The following is a 26499-nucleotide window of genomic DNA, read 5'->3' as shown; positions in this document are numbered from 1 at the left end:
ATTTCATAGGTTCTCTGTTATCGGTCGTAGAGAATTCATCTCTTACCTCCCTTTTCAGATCGACGATATACTCTTATATATATACCATTACCTCTGCTGATTTTTCGTTTCAGTACTGGTTTGGCTTTCTACAACATGTAGATGAGTGTCCTGGGGTAAGTAAGTAAGCTTATTTTCTGTGACACTCTAAGCTATGGTTAGGCCACTTTTTTTATAAAGTTCTAAATATATGTATTCAAACATTTATTTGCCTTGACTCAGGATGTTCAACATTCCTTATTTTCAGACAGTCAGTTTCATATTTGGGATAATGCATTTGAATCGATCATTTTTTCTTACCTTAAAAAATTTGACTTTTTCCCTGTGGGCTGTTAGGCTCGTGGGGGCTGAAAATGCTTCATTTTATTGCGTCATTCTTGGAGCTGACTTTTTTGGCGCCAAAAATATTTTCTGTTTCCGGCGTCATACGTGTCGCCGGAAGTTGCGTCATTTTTTGACTTTTTTTGCGTCAAAAGTGTCGGCGTTCCGGATGTGGCGTCATTTTTTTGCCGCCAAAAGCATTTAGGCGCCAAATAATGTGGGCGTCTTATTTGGCGCTAAAAAAATAGGGGCGTCACTTTTGTCTCCACATTATTTAAGTCTCATTATTTATTGCTTCAGGTTGCTAGAAGCTTGTTCACTGGCATTTTTTTCCCATTCCTGAAACTGTCATTTAAGGAATTTGATCAATTTTGCTTTATATGTTGTTTTTTCTATTACATATTGCAAGATGTTCCACGTTGCAACTGAGTCAGAAGATACTTCAGGAAAATCGCTGCCCGGTGCTGGAGCTACCAAGCTAAGTGTATTTGCTATAAACTTTTGGTATCTGTTTCTCCAGCTGTTGTTTGTATTGAATGTCATGACAAACTTGTTAATGCAGATAAAATTTCCTTTAGTACTGTTACATTACCTGTTGCTGTTCCGTCAACATCTAATTCTCAGAGTGTTCCTGATAACATAAGAGATTTTGTTTTTAAATCCATTAAGAAGGCTATGTCTGTTATTTCTCCTTCTAGTATACATAAAAGTCTTTTAAAACTTCTCTTTTTTCAGATGAATTTTTAAATGAACATCATCATTCTGATACTGATAATGGTTCTTCTGGTTCAGAGGTTTCTGTCTCAGAGGTTGATGCTGATAAATCTTCGTATTTGTTCAAGATGGAATTTATTCGTTCTTTACTTAAAGAAGTATTAATTGCATTAGAAATAGAGGATTCTGGTCCTCTTGATACTAAATCTAAACGTTTAAATAGGTTTTTAAATCTCCTGTAGTTATTCCAGAAGTGTTTTCTCTCCCTGATGCTATTTCTGAAGTAATTTCCAGGGAATGGAATAATTTGGGTAATTCATTTACTCCTTCTAAAACGTTTTAAGCAATTATATCCTGTGCCATCTGACAGATTAGAGTTTTGGGACAAAATCCCTAAGGTTAATGGGGCTGTCTCTACTCCTGCTATATTTTTAGCGGATGTTGCTGCAGCTTCAACTTTTTGGTTAGAAGCTTTAGCGCAACAAGTAACAGATCATAATTCTTATAGCATTATTATTATTCTATAACATGCTAATAATTTTATTTGTGATACCATCTTTGATATCATTAGAGTTTGATGTCAGGTATATGTCTCTAGCTATTTTAGCTAGAAGAGCTTTATGGCTTAAAACTTGGAATGCTGATATGTCTTCTAAGTCAACTTTGCTATCCCCTTTCTTTCCAGGGTAATAAATTATTCGGTTCTCAGTTGGATTCTATTAACTCAACTGTTACTGGAGGGAAGGGAACTTTTTACCAAAGGATAAAAAATCTAAAGGTAAATTTAGGTCTAATAATCGTTTTCGTTCCTTTTCTCACAACAAGGAACAAAAGCCTGATCCTTCATCCTCAGGAGCGTATCAGTTTGGAAACCATTTCCAGTTTGGAATATATCCAAGCCTTATAGAAACCCAAAGCCAGCTCCCTAAAGTACCCATGAAGGTGCGGCCCTCATTCCAGCTCAGCTGGTATGGGGCAGATTACGTTCTCTTCAAGAAATTGGATCAATCCCGTTCACAATCTCTGGTTTCAGAACATTGTTAAAGAAAGGTACAGAATTGGCTTCAAGTTAAGGCCTCCTGCAAAGAGATTTTTTCTTTCCCATGTCCCAGTAAACCCAGCAAAGGCTCAGCATTCTGAAATGTGTTTCAGATCTAGAGTTGGGCTGGAGTAATTATGCCAGTTCCAGTTCTGGAACAGGGGCTGGGGTTTTATCTGTCTCTTCATTGTACCAAAGAAGGTCAATTCCTTCAGACCAGTTCCGGATCTATCAATATTGAATCGTTATGTAAGGATACCAACATTCAAGATGGTAACTGTAGGACTATCCTGCCTTTTGTTTAGCAAGGGCATTATATGTCTACAATAGACTTACCAGGATGCATATCTGCATATTCCGATTCATCCAGATCACTTTTAGTTTCTGAGATTCTCTTTTTAGACAAGCATTACCAGTTTTGTGGCTCTACCGTTTGGCCTAGCATCAGCTCCAAGAATTTTTTCAAAGGTTCTCGGTGCCTTCTGTCTGTAATCAGAGAACAGGGTATTGGTATTTCTTATTTTGGACGATATCTTGGTACTTGCTCAGTCTTCACATTTCGCAGAATCTCATACGAATCGACTTGTGTTGTTTCTTCAAGATCATGGTTGGAGGATCAATTTACCAAAAAGTTCATTGATTCCTCAGACAAGGGTAACCTTTTTAGGTTTCCAGATAGATTCAGTGGTCTATGACTCTGTCTTTGTCAGACAAGAGAAGTCTAACATTGATATCCAGCTTGTCAAAACCTTCAGTCACAATCATTCCCTTTGGTAGCCTTATGCATGGAAATTTAGGTCTTATGACTGCTGCATCGGACGCGATCTCCCTTTGCTCGTTTTCACATGCGACCTCTTCAGCTCTGTATGCTGAACCAATGGTGCAGGGATTACACAAAGATATCTCAATTAATATCTTTAAACCGATTATACGACACTCTCTGACATGGTGGACAGATCACCATCGTTTAGTTCAGGGGGCTTATTTGTTCTTCCGTCCTGGACTATAATCTCAACAGATGCAAGTCTTACAGGTTGGGGAGCTGTGTGGGGTCTCTCGACGGCACAAGGGGTTTGGGAATCTCAGGAGGTGAGATTACCGATCAATATTTTGGAACTCCGTGCAATTTTCAGAGCTCTTCAGTCTTGGCCCTCTTCTGAAGAGAGAGTTGTCATTTGTTTTCAGATAGACAATGTCACAACTGTGGCATACATCAATCATCAAGGAGGGACTCATAGTCCTCTGGCTATGAAAGAAGTATCTCGAATTTCGGTTTGGGCGGAATCCAGCTCCTGTCTAATCTCTGCGGGTATATCCCAGGTATAGACAATTGGGAAGCGGATTATCTCAGTCGCCAAACGTTTGCATCCGGGCGACATGGTCTCTTCACCCAGAGGTATTTCTTCAGATTGTTCAAATGTGGGAACTCCAGAAATAGATCTGATGGCTTCTCATCTAAACAAGAAACTTCCCAGGTATCTGTCCAGATCCGGGATCCTCAGGCGGAGGCAGTGGATGCATTATCACTTCCTTGGAAGTATCATCCCTGCCTATATCTTTCTGCCTCTAGTTCTTCCTTCCAAGAGTATTCTCCCAAGATTCTGAAGGAATGCTCGTTTGTTCTGCTGGTAGCTCCAGCATGGCCCTCACAGGTCTTTGGTATGCAGATCTTGTCCGGATGGCCTCTTGCCAGCTGTGGACTCTTCCGTTAAGACCCAGACCTTCTGTCGCAAGGTCCTTTCTTCCATCAGGATCTCAAATCCTTAAATTTTAAGGTATGGAGTTTGAACGCTTGATTCTTGGTCAAAGAGGTTTCTCTGACTCTGTGATTAATACTATGTGACAGGCTCGTAAATCTGTATCTAGAGAGATATATTATAGAGTCTGGAAGACTTATATTTCTTGGTGTCTTTCTCATTATTTTTCTTGGCATTCTTTTAGAATACCGAGAATTTTACAGTTTCTTCAGGATGGTTTAGATAAAGGTTTGTCCGCAAGTTCCTTGAAAGGACAAATCTCTGCTCTTTCTGTTCTTTTTCACAGAAAGATTGCTAATCTTCCTGATATTCATTGTTTTGTACAAGCTTTGGTTCGTATAAAACCTGTCATTAAGTCAATTTCTCCTCCTTGGAGTTTGAATTTGGTTCTGGGGGCTCTTCAAGCTCCTCCTTTTGAACCCATGCATTCTTTGGTCATTAAATTACTTTCTTGGAAAGTTTTGTTTCTTTTGGCCATCTCTTCTGCCAGAAGAGTCTCTGAATTATCTGCTCTTTCTTGTGAGTCTCCTTTTCTGATTTTTCATCAGGATAAGGCGGTGCTGCGAACTTCTTTTGAATTTTTTACCTAAGGTTGTGAATTCTAACAACATTAGTAGAGAAATTGTGGTTCTTCATTACTGTCCTAATCCTATGAATTCTAAGGAGAAATCATTGATTCTTGGATGCTGTTAGAGCTTTGTAATATTATGTTGAAGCTACTAAGTCTTTCCGAAAGACTTCTATTCTATTTGTCATCTTTTCCGGTTCTAGAAAAGGCCAGAAAGCTTCTGCCATTTCTTTGGCATCTTGGTTGAAATCTTTATTTCATAATGCCTATGTCGAGTCGGGTAAAACTCCGCCTCGAAGGATTACAGCTCATTCTACTAGGTCAGTTTCTACTTCCTGGGCGTTTAGGAATGAAGCTTCGGTTGATCAGATTTGCAAAGCAGCAACTTGGTCCTCTTTGCATACTTTTACTAAATTCTACCCATTTTGATGTGTTTTCTTCTTCTGAAGCAGTTTTTGGTAGAAAAGTACTTCAGGCAGCGGTTTCAGTTTGAATCTTCTGCTTATGTTTTCATTAAACTTTATTTTGGGTGTGGATTATTTTCAGCAGGAATTGGCTGTCTTTATTGTATCCCTCCCTCTCTAGTGACTCTTGCGTGGAAAGATCCACATCTTGGGTAGGTCATTATCCCATACGTCACTAGCTCATGGACTCTTGCTAATTACATGAAAGAAAACATAATTTATGTAAGAACTTACCTGATAAATTCATTTCTTTCATATTAGCAAGAGTCCATGAGGCCCACCCTTTTTTTGTGGTGGTTATGATTTTTTTTGTATAAAGCACAATTATTCCCAATTCCTTATTTTTTATGCTTTCGCACTTTTTTCTTATCACCCCCACTTCTTGGCTATTCGTTAAACTGATTTGTGGGTGTGGTGAGGGGTGTATTTATAGGCATTTTAAGGTTTGGGAAACTTTGCCCCTCCTGGTAGGAATGTATATCCCATACGTCACTAGCTCATGGACTCTTGCTAATATGAAATAAATTAATTATCAGGTAAGTTCTTACATAAATTATGTTTTTTACTATACTGGCGCGCAGAGCGCTATGGCTTATATCATGGTCAGCTGTCGTGACTTTAATAAATAAGCTACTTAACTTCCCTTCAAGGGGCAGACCCTATTCGGGCCTGGTTTGAAGGAGATTATTGCTTATATCACTGGAGGAAAAGGTCATGCCCTTCCTCAGGATAGGTCCAAATCAAGGGCCAAAAAAAGGTCTAATTTTCGTGCCTTTCAAAACTTCAGGGCAGGTGTGGCATCCACTTCCTCTAAGGCAAAACAAGAGGGAATTTTTGCTCAGTCCAAGGCGGGTCTGGAGAGAATCGGACCTGGAACAAAGATAAGCAGGCCAAGGAGCCTGCTGCTGCCTCTAAGACAGCATGAAGGAACGGACCCCTATCCGGTAACGGATCCTATAGGGGGCAGACTTTTCATTCTTCGCCCAGGCGTGGCAAGAGATGCCCCAGGATCCCCTAGGCATTGGAATTTATATCCCAGAGATATCTCTGGATTTCAAAGATTCCCCCCCAAAAAAAGGGAGATTTCGCCTTTCACAATTATCTGCAAACCAGATAAAGAAGGAGGCATATTTACATTGTGTACGTGTCCCATCCAGTTCCAAGAGAGGAACAGGGACAGAGTTTTACTCAAATCTGTTTGTGGTTCCCAAGGAGAGGAACCTTCAGACCTATTTTGGATCTAAAGATCTTAACACAAATTCCTCAGAATTCCGTCATTTAAGATCGGAAACTATTCGTGCCATCTTAACTATGATCCAGGAGAGTCAATAGAGGACTACAATGGATTTGAAGGATGCTTATCCTCACATTTTGATGCATAAAGATCACCATCGTTTCTCCAACATAGGTGTGTCCGGTCCACGGCGTCATCCTTACTTGTGGGATATTCTCTTCCCCAACAGGAAATGGCAAAGAGCCCAGCAAAGCTGGTCACATGATCCCTCCTAGGCTCCGCCTACCCCAGTCATTCTCTTTGCCGTTGTACAGGCAACATCTCCACGGAGATGGCTAGAGTTTTTTAGTGTTTAACTGTAGTTTTTATTATTCAATCAAGAGTTTGTTATTTTGAAATAGTGCTGGTATGTACTATTTACTCAGAAACAGAAAAGAGATGAAGATTTCTGTTTGTATGAGGAAAATGATTTTAGCAACCGTCACTAAAATCCCATGGCTGTTCCACACAGGACTGTTGAGAGCAATTAACTTCAGTTGGGGGAACAGTGTGCAGTCTCTTGCTGCTTGAGGTATGACACATTCTAACAAGACGAGTGTAATGCTGGAAGCTGTCATTTTCCCTATGGGATCCGGTAAGCCATGTTTATTACGATCGTAAATAAGGGCTTCACAAGGGCTTATTAAAAACTGTAGACTTTTTCTGGGCTAAATCGATTCATTATCAACACATATTTAGCCTTGAGGAATCATTTTATCTGGGTATTTTGATATAATACTATCGGCAGGCCACTGTTTTAGACACCTTATTCTTAGGGGCTTTCCCAAAGCATAAGCAGAGCCTCATTTTCGCGCCGGTGTGGCGCACTTGTTTTTGAGAGGCATGGCATGCAGTCGCATGTGAGAGGAGCTCTGATACTTAGAAAAGACTTTCTGAAGGCGTCATTTGGTATCGTATTCCCCCTTTGGCTTGGTTGGGTCTCAGCAAAGCAGATACCAGGGACTGTAAAGGGGTTAAAGTCAAACGGCTCCGGTTCCGTTATTTTAAGGGTTAAAGCTTCCAAATTTGGTGTGCAATACTTTTAAGGCTTTAAGACACTGTGGTGAAAATTTGGTGAATTTTGAACAATTCCTTCATGTTTTTTCGCAATTGCAGTAATAAAGTGTGTTCAGTTTAAATTTAAAGTGACAGTAACGGTTTTTATTTTAAAACGTTTTTTGTACTTTGTTATCAAGTTTCTGCCTGCTTTAACATGTCTGAACTACCAGATAGACTGTGTTCTGAATGTGGGGGAAGCCAGAATTTCCTATTCATTTAAATAAATGTGATTTATGTGATAATGATAATGATGCCCAAGATGATTCCTCAAGTGAGGGGAGTAAGCATGGTACTGCATCATTCCCTCCTTCGTCTACACGAGTCTTGCCCACTCAGGAGGCCCCTAGTACATCTAGCGCGCCAATACTCCTTACTATGCAACAATTAACGGCTGTAATGGATAATTCTGTCAAAAACATTTTAGCCAAAATGAACACTTATCAGCGTAAGCGCGGCTGCTCTGTTTTAGATACTGAAGAGCATGACGACGCTGATATTAATATTTCTGAAGGGCCCCATAACCCAGTCTGATGGGGCAGGGAGGTTTTGTCTGAGGGAGAAATTACTGATTCAGGGAACATTTCTCAACAGGCTGAACCTGATGTGATTGCATTTAAATTTAAGTTGGAACATCTCCGCATTCTGCTTAAGGAGGTATTATCCACTCTGGATGATTGTGACAAGTTGGTCATCCAGAGAAACTTTGTAAAATGGACAAGTTCCTAGAGGTGCCGGGGCTCCAGAAGCTTTTCCTATACCCAAGCGGGTGGCGGGACATTGTTAATAAAGAATGGGAAAGGCCCGGTATTCCTTTCGTCCCTCCCCCCATATTTAAAAAATTGTTTCTCTATGGTCGACCCCAGAAAGGACTTATGGCAGACAGTCCCCAAGGTCGAGGGAGCGGTTTCCACTTTAAACAAACGCACCACTATACCCATTAGAGGATAGTTGTGCTTTCAAAGATCATATGGATAAAAAATTAGAAGGTTTGCTTAAAAAGATGTTTGTTCAGCAAGGTTACCTTCTACAACCAATTTCATGCATCTGTCCCTGTCGCTAAACAGCCGCATGTTTCTGGTTCGATGATCTGATAAGAGCGGTCGATAGTGATTCTCCTCCTTTGGAGGAGATTATGGACAGAATCAATGCTCTCAAATTGGCTAATTCTTTCACCCTAGACGCCACTTTGCAATTGGCTAGGTTAGCGGCTAAGAATTCTGGGTTTGCTATCGTGGCGCGCAGAGCGCTTTGGTTGAAATCTTGGTCGGCTGATGCGTCTTCCAAGAACAAGCTACTTAACATTCCTTTCAAGGGGAAAACGCTGTTTGGCCCTGACTTGAAAGAGATTATCCTCTGATATCACTGGGGGAAAGGGCCATGCCCTTCCTCAGTATCGGCCCTTTCAAGGCAAAAAATAACCTAATTTTCGTCCCCTTTCGTAGAGAAACGGACCAGCCCAAGGTGCTACGTCCTCTAAGCAAGAGGGTAATACTTCTCAAGCCAAGCCAGCTTGGAGACCAATGCAAGGCCTGGAACAAGGGAAAGCAGGCAAGAAACCTGCCACTGCTACCAAGACAGCATGAAATGTTGGCCCCCGATCCGGGACCGGGATCCTGGTGGGGGGCAGACCTCTCTCTCTTCGCTCAGGCTCTGGGCAAGAGATGTTCTGGATCCTTGGGCGCTAGAAATAGTTCTCCCCAAGGTTATCTTCTGGAATTCAAGGGACTTCCCCCAAGGGGGAGGTTCCACAGGTCTCAGTTGTCTTCAGACCACATAAAAAGACAGGCATTCTTACATTGTGTAGAAGACCTGTTAAAAATGGGAGTGATTCATCCTGTTTCCATTAAGAGAACAAGGGATGGGGTTCTACTCCAATCTGTTCATAGTTCCCCAAAAAAGAGGGAACGTTCAGACCAATCTTAGATCTCAAGATCTTAAACAAGTTTCTCAAGGTTCCATCGTTCAAGATGGAAACATTCGAACTATTCTTCCATTCCATCAGGAAGGTCAATTCATGACCACGGTGGATTTAAAGGATGCGTATCTACATATTCCTATCCAACAAGGAACATCATCGGTTCCTAAGGTTCGCATTCCTGGACAAACATTACCAGTTCCTGGCGCTTCCTTTCGGATTAGCCACTGCTCAAGGATTTTCACAAAGGTACTAGGGTCCCTTCTAGCTGTGCTAAGACCAAGGGGCATTGCTGTAGTACCTTACTTGGACGACATTCTGATTCAAGCGTCGTCCCTTCCTCAAGCAAAGGCTCACACGGACATTGTCCTGGCCTTTCTCAGATCTCACGGGTGGAAACGTGAACGTGGAAAAGAGTTCTCTATCCCCGTCAACAAGGGTTCCCTTCTTGGGAACAATAATAGACTCCTTAGAATGAGGATTTTTCTGACAGAAGCCAGAAAAAACAAAGCTTCTAGACCTCTTGTCGGATACTTCATTCCGTTCCTCTTCCTTCCATAGCTCAGTGCATGGAAGTGATCGGGTTGATGGTAGCGGCAATGGACATAGTTCCTTTTGCGCGCATTCATCTAAGACCATTACAACTGTGCATGCTCAGTCAGTGGAATGGGGACTATACAGACTTGTCTCCGAAGATACAAGTAAATCAGAGGACCAGAGACTCACTCCGTTGGTGGCTGTCCCTGGACAACCTGTCACAAGGGATGACATTCCGCAGACCAGAGTGGGTCATTGTCACGACCGACGCCAGTCTGATGGGCTGGGGCGCGGTCTGGGGATCCCTGAAAGCTCAGGGTCTTTGGTCTCGGATGAATCTCTTCTACCGATAAATATTCTGGAACTGAGAGCGATATTCAATGCTCTCAAGGCTTGGCCTCAGCTAGCGAAGGGCCAAGTTCATACGGTTTCAATCAGACAACATGACAATTGTTGCGTACATCAACCTCAGGGGGGAACAAGGAGTTCACTAGCGATGGAAGAAGTGACCAAAATCATTCTATGGGCGGAAGTCTCACTCCTGCCACCTGTCTGCTATCCACATCCCAGGAGTGGAAATTGGGAAGCGGATTTTCTGAGTCGTCAGACATTGCATCCGGGGAGTGGGAACTCCATCCGGAAATCTTTGCCCAAGTCACTCAGCTGTGGGGCATTCCAGACATGGATCTGATGGCCTCTCGTCAGAACTTCAAAGTTCCTGCTACGGGTCCAGATCAGGGATCCCAAGGCGGCTCTAGTGGATGCACTAGTAGCACCTTGGACCCTTCAAACTAGCTTATGTGTTCCCGCCGTTTCCTCTCATCCCCCAGGCTGGTAGCCAGGATCAATCAGGAGAGGGCGTCGGTGATCTTGATAGCTCCTGCGTGGGCCACGCAGGACTTGGTATGCAGATTGGTGAATATGTCATCGGCTCCACCTTGGAAGCTACCTTTGAGACGAGACCCTTCTTGTTCAGGGTCCGTTCGAACATCCGAATCTGGTTTCACTCCAGCTGACTGCTTGGAGATTGAACGCTTGATTTTATCGAAGCGAGGGTTCTCAGATTCTGTTATTGATACTCTTGTTCAGGCCAGAAAGCCTGTAACTAGAAAGATTTACCACAAAATTTGGAAAAAATATATCTGTTGTGTGAACTCTAAGGAATTCTCTTGGGACAAGGTTAAGATTCCTAGGATTCTATCCTTCCCTTCAAGAAGGATTGGAAAAAGGATTATCTGCAAGTTCCCTGAAGGGACAGATTTCTGCCTTGTCGGGTGTTACTTCACAAAAGACTGGCTGCTGTGCCAGATGTTCAAGCCTTTGTTCAGGCTCTGGTTCGAATTAAGCCTGTTTACCAAACCTTTGACTCCTCCTGGAGTCTCAATTTAGTTCTTTCAGTTCTTCAGGGGGTTCCGTTTGAACCCTTGCATTCCGTTGATATTAAGTATATTATCTTGGAAAGTTTTGTTTTAGTTGCAATTTCTTCTGCCAGAAGAGTTTCAGAATTATCTGCTCTGCAGTGTTCTCCTCCTTAACTGGTGTTCCATGCAGATAAGGAGGTTTTACGTACCTAAACCTGGTATTCTTCCAAAAGTTGTTTCTAACAAAAACATTAACCAGGAGATTATCGTACCTTCTCTGTGTCCGAAACCAGTTTCAAAGAAGGAACGTTTGTTGCACCAATTTGGATGTTGTTCGCGCTCTAAAATTCTATTTAGATGCTACAAAGGATTTTAGACAAACTTTCCTTGTTTGTTGTTTATTCTGGTAAAAGGAGAGGTCAAAAAGCACCTTCTACCTCTCTCTCTTTTTGGATTAAAAGCTTCATCAGATTGGCTTACGAGACTGCCGGACGGCAGGCCTCCCGAAAGAATCACAGCTCATTCCACTAGGGCTGTGGCTTCCACATGGGCCTTCAAGACCGAGGCTTCTGTTGATCAGACTATGTAGGGCAGCGACTTGGTCTTCACTGCACACTTTTACCAAATTTTACAAGTTTGATACTTTTGCTTCTTCTGAGGCTATTTTTGGGAGAAAGGTTTTGCAAGCCGTGGTGCCTTCCATTTAGGTGACCTGATTTGCTCCCTCCCTTCATCCGTGTCCTAAGCTTTGGTATTGGTTCCCACAAGTAAGGATGACGCCGTGGACCGGACACACCTATGTTGGAGAAACAGAATTTATGTTTACCTGATAAATTACTTTCTCCCAACGGTGTGTGTCCGGTCCACGGCCCCGCCCTGGTTTTTTTTACTCAGGTCTGATAATTTATTTTCTTTAACTACAGTCACCACGGTACCATATGGTTTCTCCTATGCCAAATATTCCTCCTTAAGTCGGTTCGAATGACTGGGGTAGGCGGAGCTAGGAGGGATCATGTGACCAGCTTTGCTGGGCTCTTTGCCATTTCCTGTTGGGAAGAGAATATCCACAAGTAAGGATGACGCCGTGGACCGGACACACCGTTGGAGAAAGTAATTTATCAGGTAAACATAAATTCTGTTTTTTCACGTTTGCCTTTCTAGACAGGCATTACCAGTTGTAGCTCTTTCCTTTGGGATATCTACAGCCCCAAGAATCTTTATGGAGGTTCTGGGGTCGCTTTGGCGGTCCTTAGGCCCGCGGGGCATAGAAGTGGCCCCTTATTTAGGACGACATCCAGATAAGGCATCAAACATCCAAATTGCCAAGTCTCATACGGACGTAGTACTGGCCATTTCTGAGATCACATGGGTGGAAAGTGAACAAGCAAAGAGTTCTCTATCCCCAATCTCAAGGGTTTCCCTCCTAGGGACTTGATAGATTCTGTAGAATGAAAATTTACCTGACGGAGTCCAGGTTGTCAAAGTTCTAATTTTCTGCCGTGCTTTTTCATTTCATCCGCGCCCTTCGGTGGCTCAGTACATGAATGGAAATCGGCTTAATGGTAGCGGCAAGGGACATAGTAACGTTTGGCACGTCTACATTTCAGACCGCTGCAAACTATGCATGCTCAGTCAGAGGACGGGGATTACACAGATTTGTCCCCCTGTTAAACCTGGACCAAGAGACCAGAGATTCTCTTCTCTGGTGACTATATCGGGTCCATCTGTCCAAGGGTATGACCTTCCGCAGGTCAGATGGACAATTGTTACAATAGATGCCAGCCTTTTAGGTTGGGATACAGTCTGGAACTCCCTGAAGGCTCAGGGATAGTGGATTTAGGAGGAGACCCTCCCTTCTAATAAATATTTCTGGAACTGGGAGCGATATTCCATGCTCTTCAGACTTGGCCTCAGTTAGCAACTCTGAGGTACATCATATTCAGTCGGACAATATACACGACTGTGGCTTACATCAGCCATCAAGGGGGAACAGAAGTTCCCTAGCGATGTTAGTAGGCTTAAATTATTTCACTGGACAGAGACTCACTCTTGTCTATAAGCTATCCATATCCCAGGTGTTGAGAACTGGGAGGTGGATTTTTTAAGTCGTCAGACTTTTCTTCGGGGGAGTGGGATTTCCTCCGTAAGGTCAAGACCACGCAGGAGAGGACTTTGGTGTTTTTTGACAGGCCTGCGTAGCCACGCAGGACCTGGTATGCAGATCTGGTGGACATGTATCCTTTCCATCCACGGTCTCTGCTTCAGAGACAGGTCCCCTCTACCTCAGGGTCCTTTCAACCATCTAAATAGAATCAATCTGAGATGGACTGCTGGAGACTGAACGCTTGATGTTATCAAAGCATGGTTCCTCCGAGGTCAGTCATTGATACCTTAATACAGACATGAAAGCCTGTCTTTAGGAAAATTGAACACTAGATATGGTGTAAATATCTGATTGTTATGAATCCAAGGGTTACTCATGGAGTAAAGTCTGGATTCCCAGGATATTATCTTTTCTCCAGATGTTTTTGAGAAAAGGGTTGTCAGCTAATTCCTTAAAAGGGACAGATTTTTACTCTGTCTATTTTTTTTGCACAAGCGTCTGGCAGGTATTCTAGACGTTCAGGCATTTGGTCAGACTTTGGTTAGATCCAAGCCTGTGTTTTCAAAACTGTTGCTCCGCCATGGAGCTTAAACCTGGTTCTTAAGGTTCTTCAAGAAGTTCCGTTTGAACCTTTTTTGTTCCATAGATATCAATCTTTATCTTGGAAAGGTTCCTTTTGGGTAGCTATTTCCTCGACTCGATTAGAGTCTCCGAGTTATCTGTGTTACAATGTGATTCTCCTTATCTGGTCCTTCGTACGGATAAGGTAGTCCTGCGATACCAACTGGGTTTTTTTCCTAAGGTGGTATCTAACAAGAATATCACTCAAGAGATAGTTGTTCCATGCTTGTATCCTAATCCTTCCTCAAAGAAGGAACGTCTATTACACAATATTGGACGTGGTTTGTGCTTTAAAGTTTTACTTACAAGCTACTACAGTTTTCATCAAACGTTCACCTTGTTTGTTGTCTATTCTGGACAGAGGAGAGGTCAAAAGACTTCAGCAGCCTCTCTGTCTTTTTGGTTAAAAAGCATAATTCATTTAGCTTATGAGACTGCTGGACAGCAGCCTCCTGAAGGGATTACAGCTCATTCTACTAGAGCTGTGGTTTTCTCTTGGGCCTTTTTTAAATATGGCTTCTGTTGAACAGATTTACAGACGGAGTCTTGGTCTGCGCTTCATACTTTTTCAAATTTAACAAATTTGATACCTTGCTTCTTCGGAGGCTATTTTTGGGAGAAAGGGTTTTTTACAGGCAGTGGTAACCTTCCGTTTAAGTACCTGCCTTGTCCCTCCCATCATCCGTTGTACTTTAGGTTTGGTATTGGTATCCCATAAGTAATGGATGATCCGTGGACTGGATACACTTAACAACGAGAAAACATAATTTATGCCTTACCCTGATAAAATTATTTCTCTTGTAGCTGTATCCAGTCCACGGCCCGCCCTGTCACTTTAAGGCAGGTACTTTTTTTTCATTTAAACTACAGTCACCACTGCACCCTATGGTTTTTCCTTTCTCTGCATGTTTTCGGTCGAATGACTGGTAATGGCAGTTAGGGAGGAGCTATATAGCAGCTTTGCTGTGGGTGGACTCTTGACAACCTTCCTGTTGGAAGGAGAATATATCCCATAAGTAATGGATGATCCGTGGACTGGATACACTACAAGAGAAATAAATTTATCAGGTAAGCATAAATTATGTTTTATTCAATCTTCTTATTTTTTATTAAGTAGAAATATGTTATTAGAATATATATATAACATGGAATGTGAAATATCATATTTCCCTTTGAGTTTAGTGACTGCTAGATCTAAAACGGTGTCCAGGACTAGTGGCCAAGCAATAAGTTTTAGGGTTTGGGTTTTTTTTTTATAAAGCGTGTGCTCCATTGAAGTCTATGGGGAGACGTTGTTAGCACAGTCGCTGTATCCTAAGCCCCGTGCATCGGGTTTTGTCCCACGCAAACAATTTAATTTAAACCTTGTAATATGTGAAGGAAAAAAAAAATTGCACACACTTGTATTCTGGCATAGTCTATGTTTCTGTAATTAAAGGAATATAGAGATGTTTTGTCTTCTAAGAAGGTTAAAATGTTAATGAACACCGTTCAAACAACATTCTAACTATTTAAACGGACACAAAAATTTTCCTTTCAAAATTCAGAGAGCGCATACAGTTTTAAACAACTTTTAATTTTCTTCTATTCTCTTGGTATTGTTTGTTGAAAGAGCAGCAATGTATTTCTGAAAGCTAGCTGAACAATCTAGTGAGCCAATGGCATGAGACATATATGTGCAGACATTATTCACCAGCTAGCTCCCAGTGGTGCTTTGCTTTCCCTAATTATGCGTTTATATTAATGATTTCAAGAGAACATATCAAATTAGATAAAGTAAATTGGAAAGTTGTTATAAAATTGCCTTGCACGATCTGAATCATTATAGTTTAATTTTAATCTTACTGTCTCTTTAAGATGAAGACCCATATAGCAGTCAATAAATTCTAAAATGTGTTACAGAACAAGCCCTACAGCAGCTTTAAAGAAAAAACATTTTATAGTGGCTATTTCTTTAAAGTCTGGTTCTTGGGTAAACAGTGTTACACGGTAGTCTTTGATATGGTTCAGTCAATATTCCTTGTTAATACCAATATACTGAACGCAATAATTCAGATTTGCACACATAAGTAACAAACAAATAATAATGAAAGTTAGATAGAGCAGTGACTTGTAAATTTATAGACTTTTTAAAAAAATTGATATTTTGGTAAAAAAAAAAAAAAAATGTCGGCTAGATTACGAGTTTTGCGTTAGAAGCGGTGTAAACGAGCAGTTTATGCTCACCTCTCACTTACAGACAGCGCTGTATTAAGGTTTTTACAACCCGGGTGGTTAACCGCAAAAAAGTGAGCGAAAGAGCAAAATTTTGCTCACCAACTCACCTCAATACCAGCGCTGATTACGTTAGCGGTGAGCTGGCTAACTGAGCTTGTGCACAATTTCCCATAGGAATCAATGGGGGTAGAGGCCGGCTGAAAAAAAGTCTAAAAACTTGCAAAAAGCAGCGTAAAGCTCCCTAACGCAGTCCATTGATTCCTATTGGGAAATAAAGTTATGTCTACACCTAACACCCTAACATGAACCCCGAGTCTAAAACACCCCTAATCTCTACACTTATTAACCCCTAATCTGCCGCCCCGACATCGCCGACACCTACATTATATTATTAACCCCCTAACTCCTGCCACTCCGGACACCGCCGCCCCGCCTACATTTATCTATGAACCCCTAATCTGCCTACACCCAACATCGCCGACACCTACATTATATTTATTAACCCCTAATCTACCACCCCCCAACGTCGCACCACTATAATAAAGTTATTAACCCCTAAACCTAAGGTCTAACCCTAACCCCACGTAACTTAAATATAATTTAAATAAGTCAAAATAAAATTACTACAAATAACAAAATTATTCCCTATTTAAAACTAAATACTTACCTATAGAATAAACCCTAAGATAGCTACAATATATCTAATAGTTACATTGTATCTATCTTAGGGTTTATTTTAATTTTACAGGCAACTTTGTATTTATCAAAAAAAAACAAGATTGTCCAGGAGCCCGGTCTCTGCAGCACTTAGCACACCCACTACGTTACAACTTCTCTCCAAAAAATGTAACACACGAAGTCAACGAAAAAGAAAGAATGTGGGAGGCGCTTCAATGGCAGTCTGCTATTAACTCCTATACCGTTTAAGATAAGGCAAAAGAACTATGTCTCCAAAAATCATATGTGCTTAAAATACTTATTAGAACTATATACTATAGTCTATTTTAGCGACGTAATAGAGTGTATAATTTTAAACCACAGTTTTTTTACGGTGTTTAATAAATTTGTTTATATATTTTCAGTTGGGACTCTTGTGTTCTAAGTATTTTAAGCACATATGAATTTTTGGGAACATAGTTCTTTTTACCCTTATCTTGAATGGTATAGGAGTTAATAGCAGACTGCCATTGAGCGCCTCCACATTCTTTCTTTTTCGTTAACTTTGTATTTATTTTAACTAGGTACAACAGTTATTAAATTGTTATAAAACTATTTAATAACTACTAGTAAAATAAAGACAAATTTACCCTGTAAAATAAAACCTAACCTAAGTTACAATTACGCCTAACACTACAGTTAAATTAATTACCTAAATTAAATACAATTAAAATTATCTAAAGTACACAAAACCCCCCCACTAAATTACAGAAAATAATAAAGAAATTACAAGATTTTAAACTAATTACACCTAATCTAATCCCCCTAACAAAATAAAAAAGTCCCCCCAACAATATCAGCCAATAGGATTTTTTCTACCTTACATCGATTGGCTACTAGAATTCTATCAGCCAATTGGAATTGAAAGACGCCATCTTGGATGACGTCATTTAAAGGAACTTCATTCTTTGTTTAGCCGTCGTTTGAAGAGGATGCTCCGCGTCGGATGTCTTGAAGATGGACCCGCTCCGCGCCGGATAGATGAAGATAGAAGATGCCCGTCTGGATGAATCTCTATCTATCTATTGGGTTCTTGTCAAGCGCGGCTTTTTACCCGTAAGGGTGTCAAGGCGCTGAGGGTTGCAGTTCAGTCGAAGAGCAGGTCTTGAGATCTTTTCTGAACTTAGTTAGGGCGGTATAGCTTGTCTTAGGTGCAGCGGGAGGGTTGTTCCAAAGTCTTGGCTGCCAGGTGAGAGAAGGATCTGCCTCCCGCTGTGGTTTTCCTGATGCGGGGGATGACTGCGAGGGCTTGGTCGGCTGATCAAAGTTGTCTGGCAGGGGTGTAGAAGGTAACGCGGTGGTTCAAGTATTCGGGACCGATGTTGTGGAGGGCCTTGAATGCGTGGGTGAGAAGCTTGAAGGTTATTCTTTTGTTGATGGGGAGCCAGTGCAGGTCCCGCAGGTGTTTGGTGATGTGGCATTGACAAGGGATGTCAAGGATTAGTCTGGCCGAGGCGTTCTGGATGCGCTGCAGTCTCTTTTGGAGCTTGATGGTGGTGCATTACCATAGTCCAGTTGGCTGCTGACGAGGGAGTGAGTGACAGTCTTCCTGGTCTCGGTTGGATCAATTTAAAGATCTTTCAACAGGTGAAGTGTGTGGAAGCATGCAGAAGAGAACGATCCCATGGAGAGCGATGAGTTCAGGATGACGCCTAGATTTTGTGCACTGGTCGGTGGGGGTTGGAGGGTGTCCGAGGGCTGTGGGCCACAGGAGTTATTCCAAGCGGATATGGTGGGACCGAGGAGGAGGACTTCGGTCTTGTCTGCGTTCAGCTTTAGGCAGTTGTAACTCATCCAGGTGGCGAATGCTGTCAGCACTTCGTGGACGTTTCTCTTGGCGGTGGTGGGGTCACTGGTGAGTGAGATGATTAGCTGGGTGTCGTCGGCGTAGGAGACAATGTTGAGGTCGTGTTGTCGGGCGAGAGGGGCTATGTAGATGTTGAATAGGGTGGGGCTCAGTGAAGAGTCTTGGGGTACACCGCAGCTGATTTCTGTGGGCTTGGAGGTGAAGGGTGGAAGTCTAACTTTCTGGGTTCTGCCGGTGAGGAAGGAGGTGATCCCATTCCAGGGCTTTGTCGCGTGTATGCCGGCATCGTGTAGTCAGTTGCGGAGGGTGAGTTGGGAGACAGTGTCGAATGCTGCTGAGAGGTCTAGGAGAATGAGGGCGGCGGTCTCTCCTCGGTTGAGTAGGGCGAGGATATCATCTGTGGTGGCGAGGAGGGCGGTCTCGGTGCTGTGGTTGCTCCTGAAACGGGATTGGGAGGGGTCCAGGGTTGTGGTTGGCTTTGATGTAGTCAACGAGTTGCGCGTTGATGGACTTCTCGGTGACTTTGCCGCAAAGGGGAGCAAGAGATTGGGCCGGGTTAGTTCTTCGGATCATTGGGGTCAGCCGTGGGATGAAGACTTCTGCCCGTCTGTAGGACCACTTCGCCAGGCTTGGATGAAGACTTATCCGTAAGGTGATCTTCAGGGGGTTAGTGTTAGGTTTTTTTAAGGGGGGATTGGGGTGGTTTTAGAGTAGGGTTGGTTGTGTGGGTGGTGGGTTTTAATGTTGGGGGGGAATTGTAATTTTTTTTTCAGTTAAAAGAGCTGATTACTTTGGGCAATGCCCCGCAAAGGCCCTTTTAAGGGCTATTTGTAATTTAGTGTAGGGTAGGGCTTTTTTATTTTGGGGGGCTTTTTTATTTTGTTAGGGGGATTAGATTAGGTGTAATTAGTTTAAAATCTTGTAATTTCTTTATTATTTTCTGTAATTTAGTGTGGTTTTTTTTTTGTACTTTAGATAATTTTATTTAATTGCAATTAATTGTATTTAATTTAGGTAATTTAATTGTAGTGTTAGATGTAATTATAACTTAGGTTAGGTTTTATTTTACAGGTAAATGTTTCTTTATTTTAACTAGGTAGCTATTAAATAGTTAATAACTATTTAATAACTATTGTACCTAGTTAAAATAAATACAAAGTTGCCTGTAAAATTAAAATAACCCTAAGATAGATACAATGTAACTATTAGTTATATTGTAGCTGTCTTAGGGTTTATTTTATAGGTAAGTATTTAGTTTTAAATAGGAATTATTTAGTTAATTGTAGTAATTTTATTTAGATTTATTTATATTATATTTAAGTTAGGGGGTGTTAGGGTTAGACTTAGGTTTAGGGGTTAATAACTTAATTATAGTGGCGGGCGACGTTGGGGGCGGCATATTAGGGGTTAATAAATGTAGGTAGGTGTCGGCGATGTTAGGGCCTGCAGATTAGGGGTTAATAATATTTAACTAATGTTTGCGATGCGGAGTGAGGCAGTTTAGGGGTTAATATATTTATTATAGTGGCGGGCGATGTCCGGTTCGGGCAGATTAGGGGGTTTAAAAAATGTGGGGGCCTCGGTTTAGGGGTTAATAGGTAGTTTATGGGTGTTAGTGTACTTTTTAGCACTTTAGTTAAGAGTTTTATGTACGGCGTGTGTAGTGTAAAACTCTTAACTACTGACTTTAAAATGCGATGGTACCAGGCTGACACGGAGAGGGTTCTACCGCTCACTTTTTGTCAGACTCGTAATACCGGCGCTATGCAAGTCCCATTGAAAATATAGGATACGCAATTGATGTAAGTGGATTTGCGGTATTTCCGAGCCTGGCCAAAAAGTGAGTGTTACGCCTGTACCTGCAAGACTCGTAATACCAGAGGGCGTTAAAAAGCAGCGTTAGGACCCTCTTAACGCTGCTTTTTAAGGCTAACGCAAAACTCGTAATCTAGGCCTGTGTGTGTTTCTTTTTAAAAATGTGTTTGTAAACACAAAATTATGTTTAGTGGAGACTTTTTTTTTTGTACACCATTCAGGAATTTTTGGTGCATCAAGTCATATGTTCAAACTTCAACTGACCAAAGCAATAACTTTGGTTTTTTTTTCTAATAATTTGTTGTTCCAACGAAACAGGAGCAGGGGATTTAAATGAACAACCAATACCAATGGAAACAATGGTCCCTAGGGGGCGCCTACTAGAGTTCCAAAATAAGCAAATATGCAATCAAGTGCTAGATATGATAGCACAATCAGGACCAATATATTAATACAATATACATGTATGTGTGTGTGTATATATATATATATATATATATACAGAGAATAAATGCCCGGTGCAGCTAAATGTATACACATCAATGACCGTATGAGGCCACAATAACCATATATGAACGCAAACAAGATATGTTAGGTTAACTGGAGTCCAGCTTAATAACAATGAAATGGCTGTACCAGTTCCCTTCAAAGATATCCTAGATCAGTTGTGGGTCATAAGAGAAACCCATGGGGGATCTTCTCATCTAGGTGAATAGAGTGTGGAAGTTTCTCAGGGCTGCTCTGTCCTTAGTATTGGATGATAAACAATCTGTGTGGAGACACAAACAACAGAGGGCGCCTCCTAGTGTGACACTGTGGTGTACCAAGCAGATGAATAGATAGATATCACTGTACTCACAATTGTGGCAGCACCAATGTGCTGAATGACACAGACTGGGATCTCTGTGTCCCAGCTCCACTGCTCAACGATAGTGTGGTCTTGCAGACTCTCTCCTCCCAAACAGATTCATTCTTGTAGTATAAAAGGTTGGTTTATAAAAACAGAATAAAAGCAATTATTAAAATCAGGGGGGTACAATTTCCCCTTTGGACCACTTGCAACGTGTTTCTCAGCTACAACACGCTGTTTCCTCAGGCATATGCAGGTGTCATACAAGGTGGCACCCTCTGTTGTTTGTGTCTCCACACAGATGATTTAAATGAATAGTAGACGCTGATAATTACAAGACACTTCTGTTGTGTTACTACAGAATAGCATATCACCTACGTCTAAACCATTTTAAAACAAATAAAACATCTAGTTTGCTGCATTTGTTTTTCAATTCCCAAACTCCACCCACCATTCACATTATTTGCGGTTGCTAATAGTAATTAGGGAATATATGTAGCAGGGTTAGCCTCGAGAAGTCTGCAGTGTGCATTTCTACCTCTCAGAATTAGAAAATCTACAAATTTCACAGCTAAATTACATGAAAATGGGATCAAATAAGTAAAGTATATTGCAAAGTTGTTTTACTACACATAGCTAATTATTTTACATTAAAATGTCAATGTGTTTGCTATCCCTTTTAAAATACCATAAATTAGATTTGTAAAGGTTCCTCATTTCAAAATGGAGTCTTTTGATTTATTGTTTCCATATAATTTTGACTATTATTGTCAGATTGCCTGGAGTTTTTGTTGAAGTCTAGAGCCCAGGAACATGGAGAAGAAAGTCTGAACACACTAGACAGTGCTGAAGTGGTCATAAGTAGCTTATATCCCTACTGTATATCAATGACCAGTTGTATGAAGGCATGAGGACTAAGCACTGGTCTAAATGGTCAATACTGTAAGATATTTAGATGTAAAAATGCAGGTCAAGAGCTAAATAAATAATTTTGATATGCAGGTTGGCCAAAAATAAACAGAATGCAGGATGCTTTAGACAAAATTTACGTGACAATAATGTAGATAGAAGGTACTGGATAGTAAGTCAGTGGTATAATATGGCATATATAGCAAGGTACTTATCTGCAATACACTGGGCAGCAGGATTCACAGCAGTTACTGGAGACCCACCAATGCCTAAGAGTGGCTTTAGCATCAAGTGCCATGACCATGTTGTCTTGTATAGGACCTTGGTGAAAATGGAGAGCAATAACTACTCACGGACTGTGGACAGTGAAATCAAATGCAAACAAGCACTATCTTGGAAAAGATCCAACAGGATAATTGGCTCTTCTTGAGCAGGTATTAGTTTAAATTAAACTAATACATTAAATGAATCATTACACAAGTAATAGTATATATAATAGTAATAGTAAATATAGTTTTATGTAAAAGAACTTCAGATAAGCAATCCTGATTAAGCTTTTGCCAAAGTGAATTATTGCTCATAATACAGAAAAATTGCCATTCAAAACTAAATATATTGATCACCAGTTCACTTCCTCTGTTTTCATTCACGGATAGAGAAATAAATCAATATTTTTGTATATAAATATGCTCTTGGAACGGAATATAAGCCTTTTATGAAATGGTCTTTAAAGTATAAATTTAGACATAATTATTATACACTCAAATTAAGAAAAGGAGTTGAAAGGGAAATTAAATGATCTTTGTTCACTATGGACAATTTATACCTTTAATAAAGATTGTTGGCTAAAACTAAGCAATATTAAAGGACAGTCTACTCCAGAATTTATATGTTTAAAAAGATAGATGATTCCCTTTATTACATATTCTCCGTTTTGCATAACCCACACTGTTATATTTATATACTTTTTACCTATATGATTAGATTGTATCCAAGCCTCTGCAGACTGCCCCCCTTATTTCAGTTCTTTAGACATTACTTGCATTTTAGCCAAACAGTGCCCTCTGATAAGTAACTCCTTTGGCGGTGAGCACAATGTTATCTATAGGACATACATGAACTAATACCCTCAAATGCATTCAGATAAGAGGTGGTCTTAGAAATTAGCATATGAGCCTATCTAAGTTTAGCTTTCAACAAAGAATACCAAGATAACAAAGCAAATTTGATGATAAAAGTAAATTGGAAAGTTGTTTAACATTGCATGCCCTATCTGAATCGTGAAAGTTTTTAATTTTGACTAGACTGTCCCTTTAATGTTACTTACAAGAGGGCACTGATTGGCTCAAAAGCCAAGTCTGTCAAAAGAACTGAAAGCAGGGGGCAGCCTGCAGAGGCTTTAGATAAAGGTAATCACAGAGGTAAAAAGTATATTAATATAACCGTGTTGGATATGCACAACTGGGGAATAGGTAACAAGGTATTATCTATCTTTTTAAACAATAAAAATTCTGCAGTAGACTACATTTCAGTGGTCAAGCATGAAATCAGTTAGATGCAAATTTTCCCTATTAGATTTATTTTAACATTCTGTTTAACTCCATGTGTTCCTTGTGTATTATGCAGGTAACTTGTCCTCTCAGTCTTCATTAAAAAGACTTTTCTCTACTTGGACTAGTAGATATCCAGATGATAAAATTGATCCTATGAATATCTGGGATGACATCATCACAAACAGGTAAACACGTCTTTATATAATAAAACACTGCAGTACACAACTAAGAAAAGTAAAGGGAATACAATTAAAAATAAACACGTTTTGTCACAAACCGAAGTTTTGACATAAATTGTGTGTGTGAATTGCAAATTGCCTGTATCACCCCTTTTTAGTTTGTTTGGTTAAAGACATGCATTGTGTGACTGTAGGTTAGGGATCAAGGGAGGAAGAGACCGTTTCGTTGTCCTGACGCCTATCACCATTTGGCCAAATACTGTAAACTAACTCTCCCATTATGCTTTTAATCTCGCTGTGTCTGTGTGCCAGACATTCTATGTGTTGTATTTTGTTGTATTTAAAGGGACAGTCAATACCAGAATTTTAGTTGTTTTAAAAGATAGATAATCCCTTAATTACCAATTCCCCAGTTTCTCTTGTAAGGTGTATCCAGTCCACGGATTCATCCATTACTTGTGGGATATTCTCCTTCCCAACAGGAATCTGCAAGAGGATCACCCACAGCAGAGCTGTCTATATAGCTCCTCCCCCTAACTGCCACCCCCAGTCATTCTCTTGCAGCTCTCGACAAGGGAAGTAGCTAGAGAGATGTGGTGAATTAGTGTAGTTTATCTTCAATCAAAGTTTGTTATTTTTAAACGGTGCCGGCGTTGTACTGTTTTTTACCTCAGGCAGAAATTAGAAGAAGAATTTGCCTGAGGTTTTTGATGATCTTAGCAGGTTGTAACTAAGGTCCACTGCTGTTCTCACACACAACTGAAGAGTATGAGGAAACTTCAGCTGGGAGAACGGCCTGCAGAATTAACTGCCTGAGGTATGTTCAGTATATTATTTTCTAGAGGATGATAAGAACTTGAAAATGCTGACAGTGCCTGATATAGTTAAGGTAAGCCTGATTGCAGTGATTTAATAAACGACTGGCATCATGCTTGCAGTAAAAAGTAATTTTCATATTACTTTCTATTATGGCTTAGTATGTAAAACGTTTGCATATATATAAAGAACGTTTTTTTTACTGAGGTGATAAATCTTTGCTTGTGGCCTAGTTTTCCACATAGCTGTTATTTTTACTCCTAGGAATAGTTTTTTAAGGCCCTCTGACTTTGAGTGCATGGTGGGAGGGGCCTATTTTCGCGCTCTAATTGTGCAGTTGTTTTTACATTCTGAGACATCCAGCTTCCCTGAAGGAGTCCCCCTGACATATTGGGCCTATGTAAAGGGTTTTTGTGCCCTACAAAAGTCGTTTTATGGGAAGGTAGGAGCCCACAGTAGAGCTGTGGCAGTTTGCTTGTGACTGTTTTAACGGTTTTTACAGTTTTTTTGCTTCGTTTTTTGAACCTGAGGGGCTAATCATCCATTTGCAAGTGGGTGCGATGCTATTTTAGTCTATTATATACACTGTAAAAATTTCATAGAGTTAACTGCTTTTTTTCACTGTTTTGCAGTTTTTGTGTTTGTTTTTTTTCCTTAAAGGCACAGTACCGTTTTTTTATATTCTGCTTTTTCACATTAATTAAAGTGTTTTCAAGATTGCTGGTCTCATTACTAGTCTGTTAAACATGTCTGACATAGAGGAAACTCCTTGTTCATTATGTTTAGAAGCCATTGTGGAACCCCCTCTTAGAATGTGTACCAAATGCACTGATCTTACTATAAGTTATAAAGACCATATTCTGGCTTTAAAAGATTTATCACCAGAGAAAATTGACAAGGGTGAAGTTATGCAGACTAACTCTCCTCACGTGTCAGAGCCTATAACTCCCGCTCAAGGGGCACCAAGTACATCTAGCGCGCCCATTGCGTATACTTTACAAGACATGGCGGGCAGTTATGAATCATACTCTTAAAAGTAAAAGTATTGTCCAAACTGCAGAGGGTTACAAGGAAAGCGAGACAGCTCTAGGGCTAGAACAAATACAGCGCTCTCTGACGCTTTAGTAGCTATGTCCGAATCTACCCTCACAATGTGCAGAAGCGAATAAGGAGAGCTTCTATCTGTGGGTGATTTTTTCTGACTCTGGAAGACACTTCAACTTGATTCTGATATGTCTACATTTAAATTTAAGCTTGAACACTCCGCATGTTGCTCAGGGATGTTTTAGCAACTCTGGATGACTGTGACGCCATTGTAGTCCCAGAGAAATTGTGTAAATTGGATAAATACTACGCAGTGCCTGTTTACACTGATGTTTTTCCAATACTAAGAGGTTTTCAGAAATTATTACTAAGGAATGGGATAGACCAGGTGTACCGTTCTCTCCCCCTCCTGTTTTTAAAAAGATGTTTCCCATAGATGCACTACATGGGACTTGTGGCAAACGTTCCCTAAGGTGGAGGGAGCAGTCTCTACCTCTAGCGAAGCGTACAACTATCCCTGTCGAGGACAGTTGTGCTTTTCTAGATCCAATGGACAAAAAAATATAGAGGGTTACCTTAAGAAAATTTTTATTCAACAAGGTTTTATTCTCCAGCACCTTGCATGCATTGCCCCCTGTCACTGCTGCTGCGGCCTTCTGGTTTGAGTCTCTAGCAGAGGCTCTACAGGTAGAAACCCCATTGGATGATATCCCTTGACAAGCTTAAAGCTCTTAGCTAGCCAATTCATTTGGTTTCTGACGCCGTTGTTCATTTAACCAAAACTATCGGCTAAGAACTCAGGTTTTGCAATTCAGGCGCC

The 26499-nt window shown here is 40.8% G+C and overlaps 1 protein-coding gene across 1 annotated transcript in view; it reads left to right on the top strand.

The window, feature by feature from the left end:
* The window catches only part of PRKDC (protein kinase, DNA-activated, catalytic subunit), a 2064551-nt gene that overhangs the window by 1583846 nt on the left and 454206 nt on the right, over positions 1-26499 (top strand). Inside the window, 1 exon segment of the mRNA XM_053715028.1 lies at positions 23714-23825. Coding sequence (XP_053571003.1) covers positions 23714-23825 — 112 coding nt within the window.

The sequence above is a fragment of the Bombina bombina genome, chromosome 5 (genome assembly GCF_027579735.1).
Source record: "Bombina bombina isolate aBomBom1 chromosome 5, aBomBom1.pri, whole genome shotgun sequence".
Lineage (NCBI taxonomy): Eukaryota > Metazoa > Chordata > Amphibia > Anura > Bombinatoridae > Bombina > Bombina bombina.
Note: the sequence above shows the minus strand (reverse complement) of the source record. Positions and strands in the feature narration are given on the sequence as shown.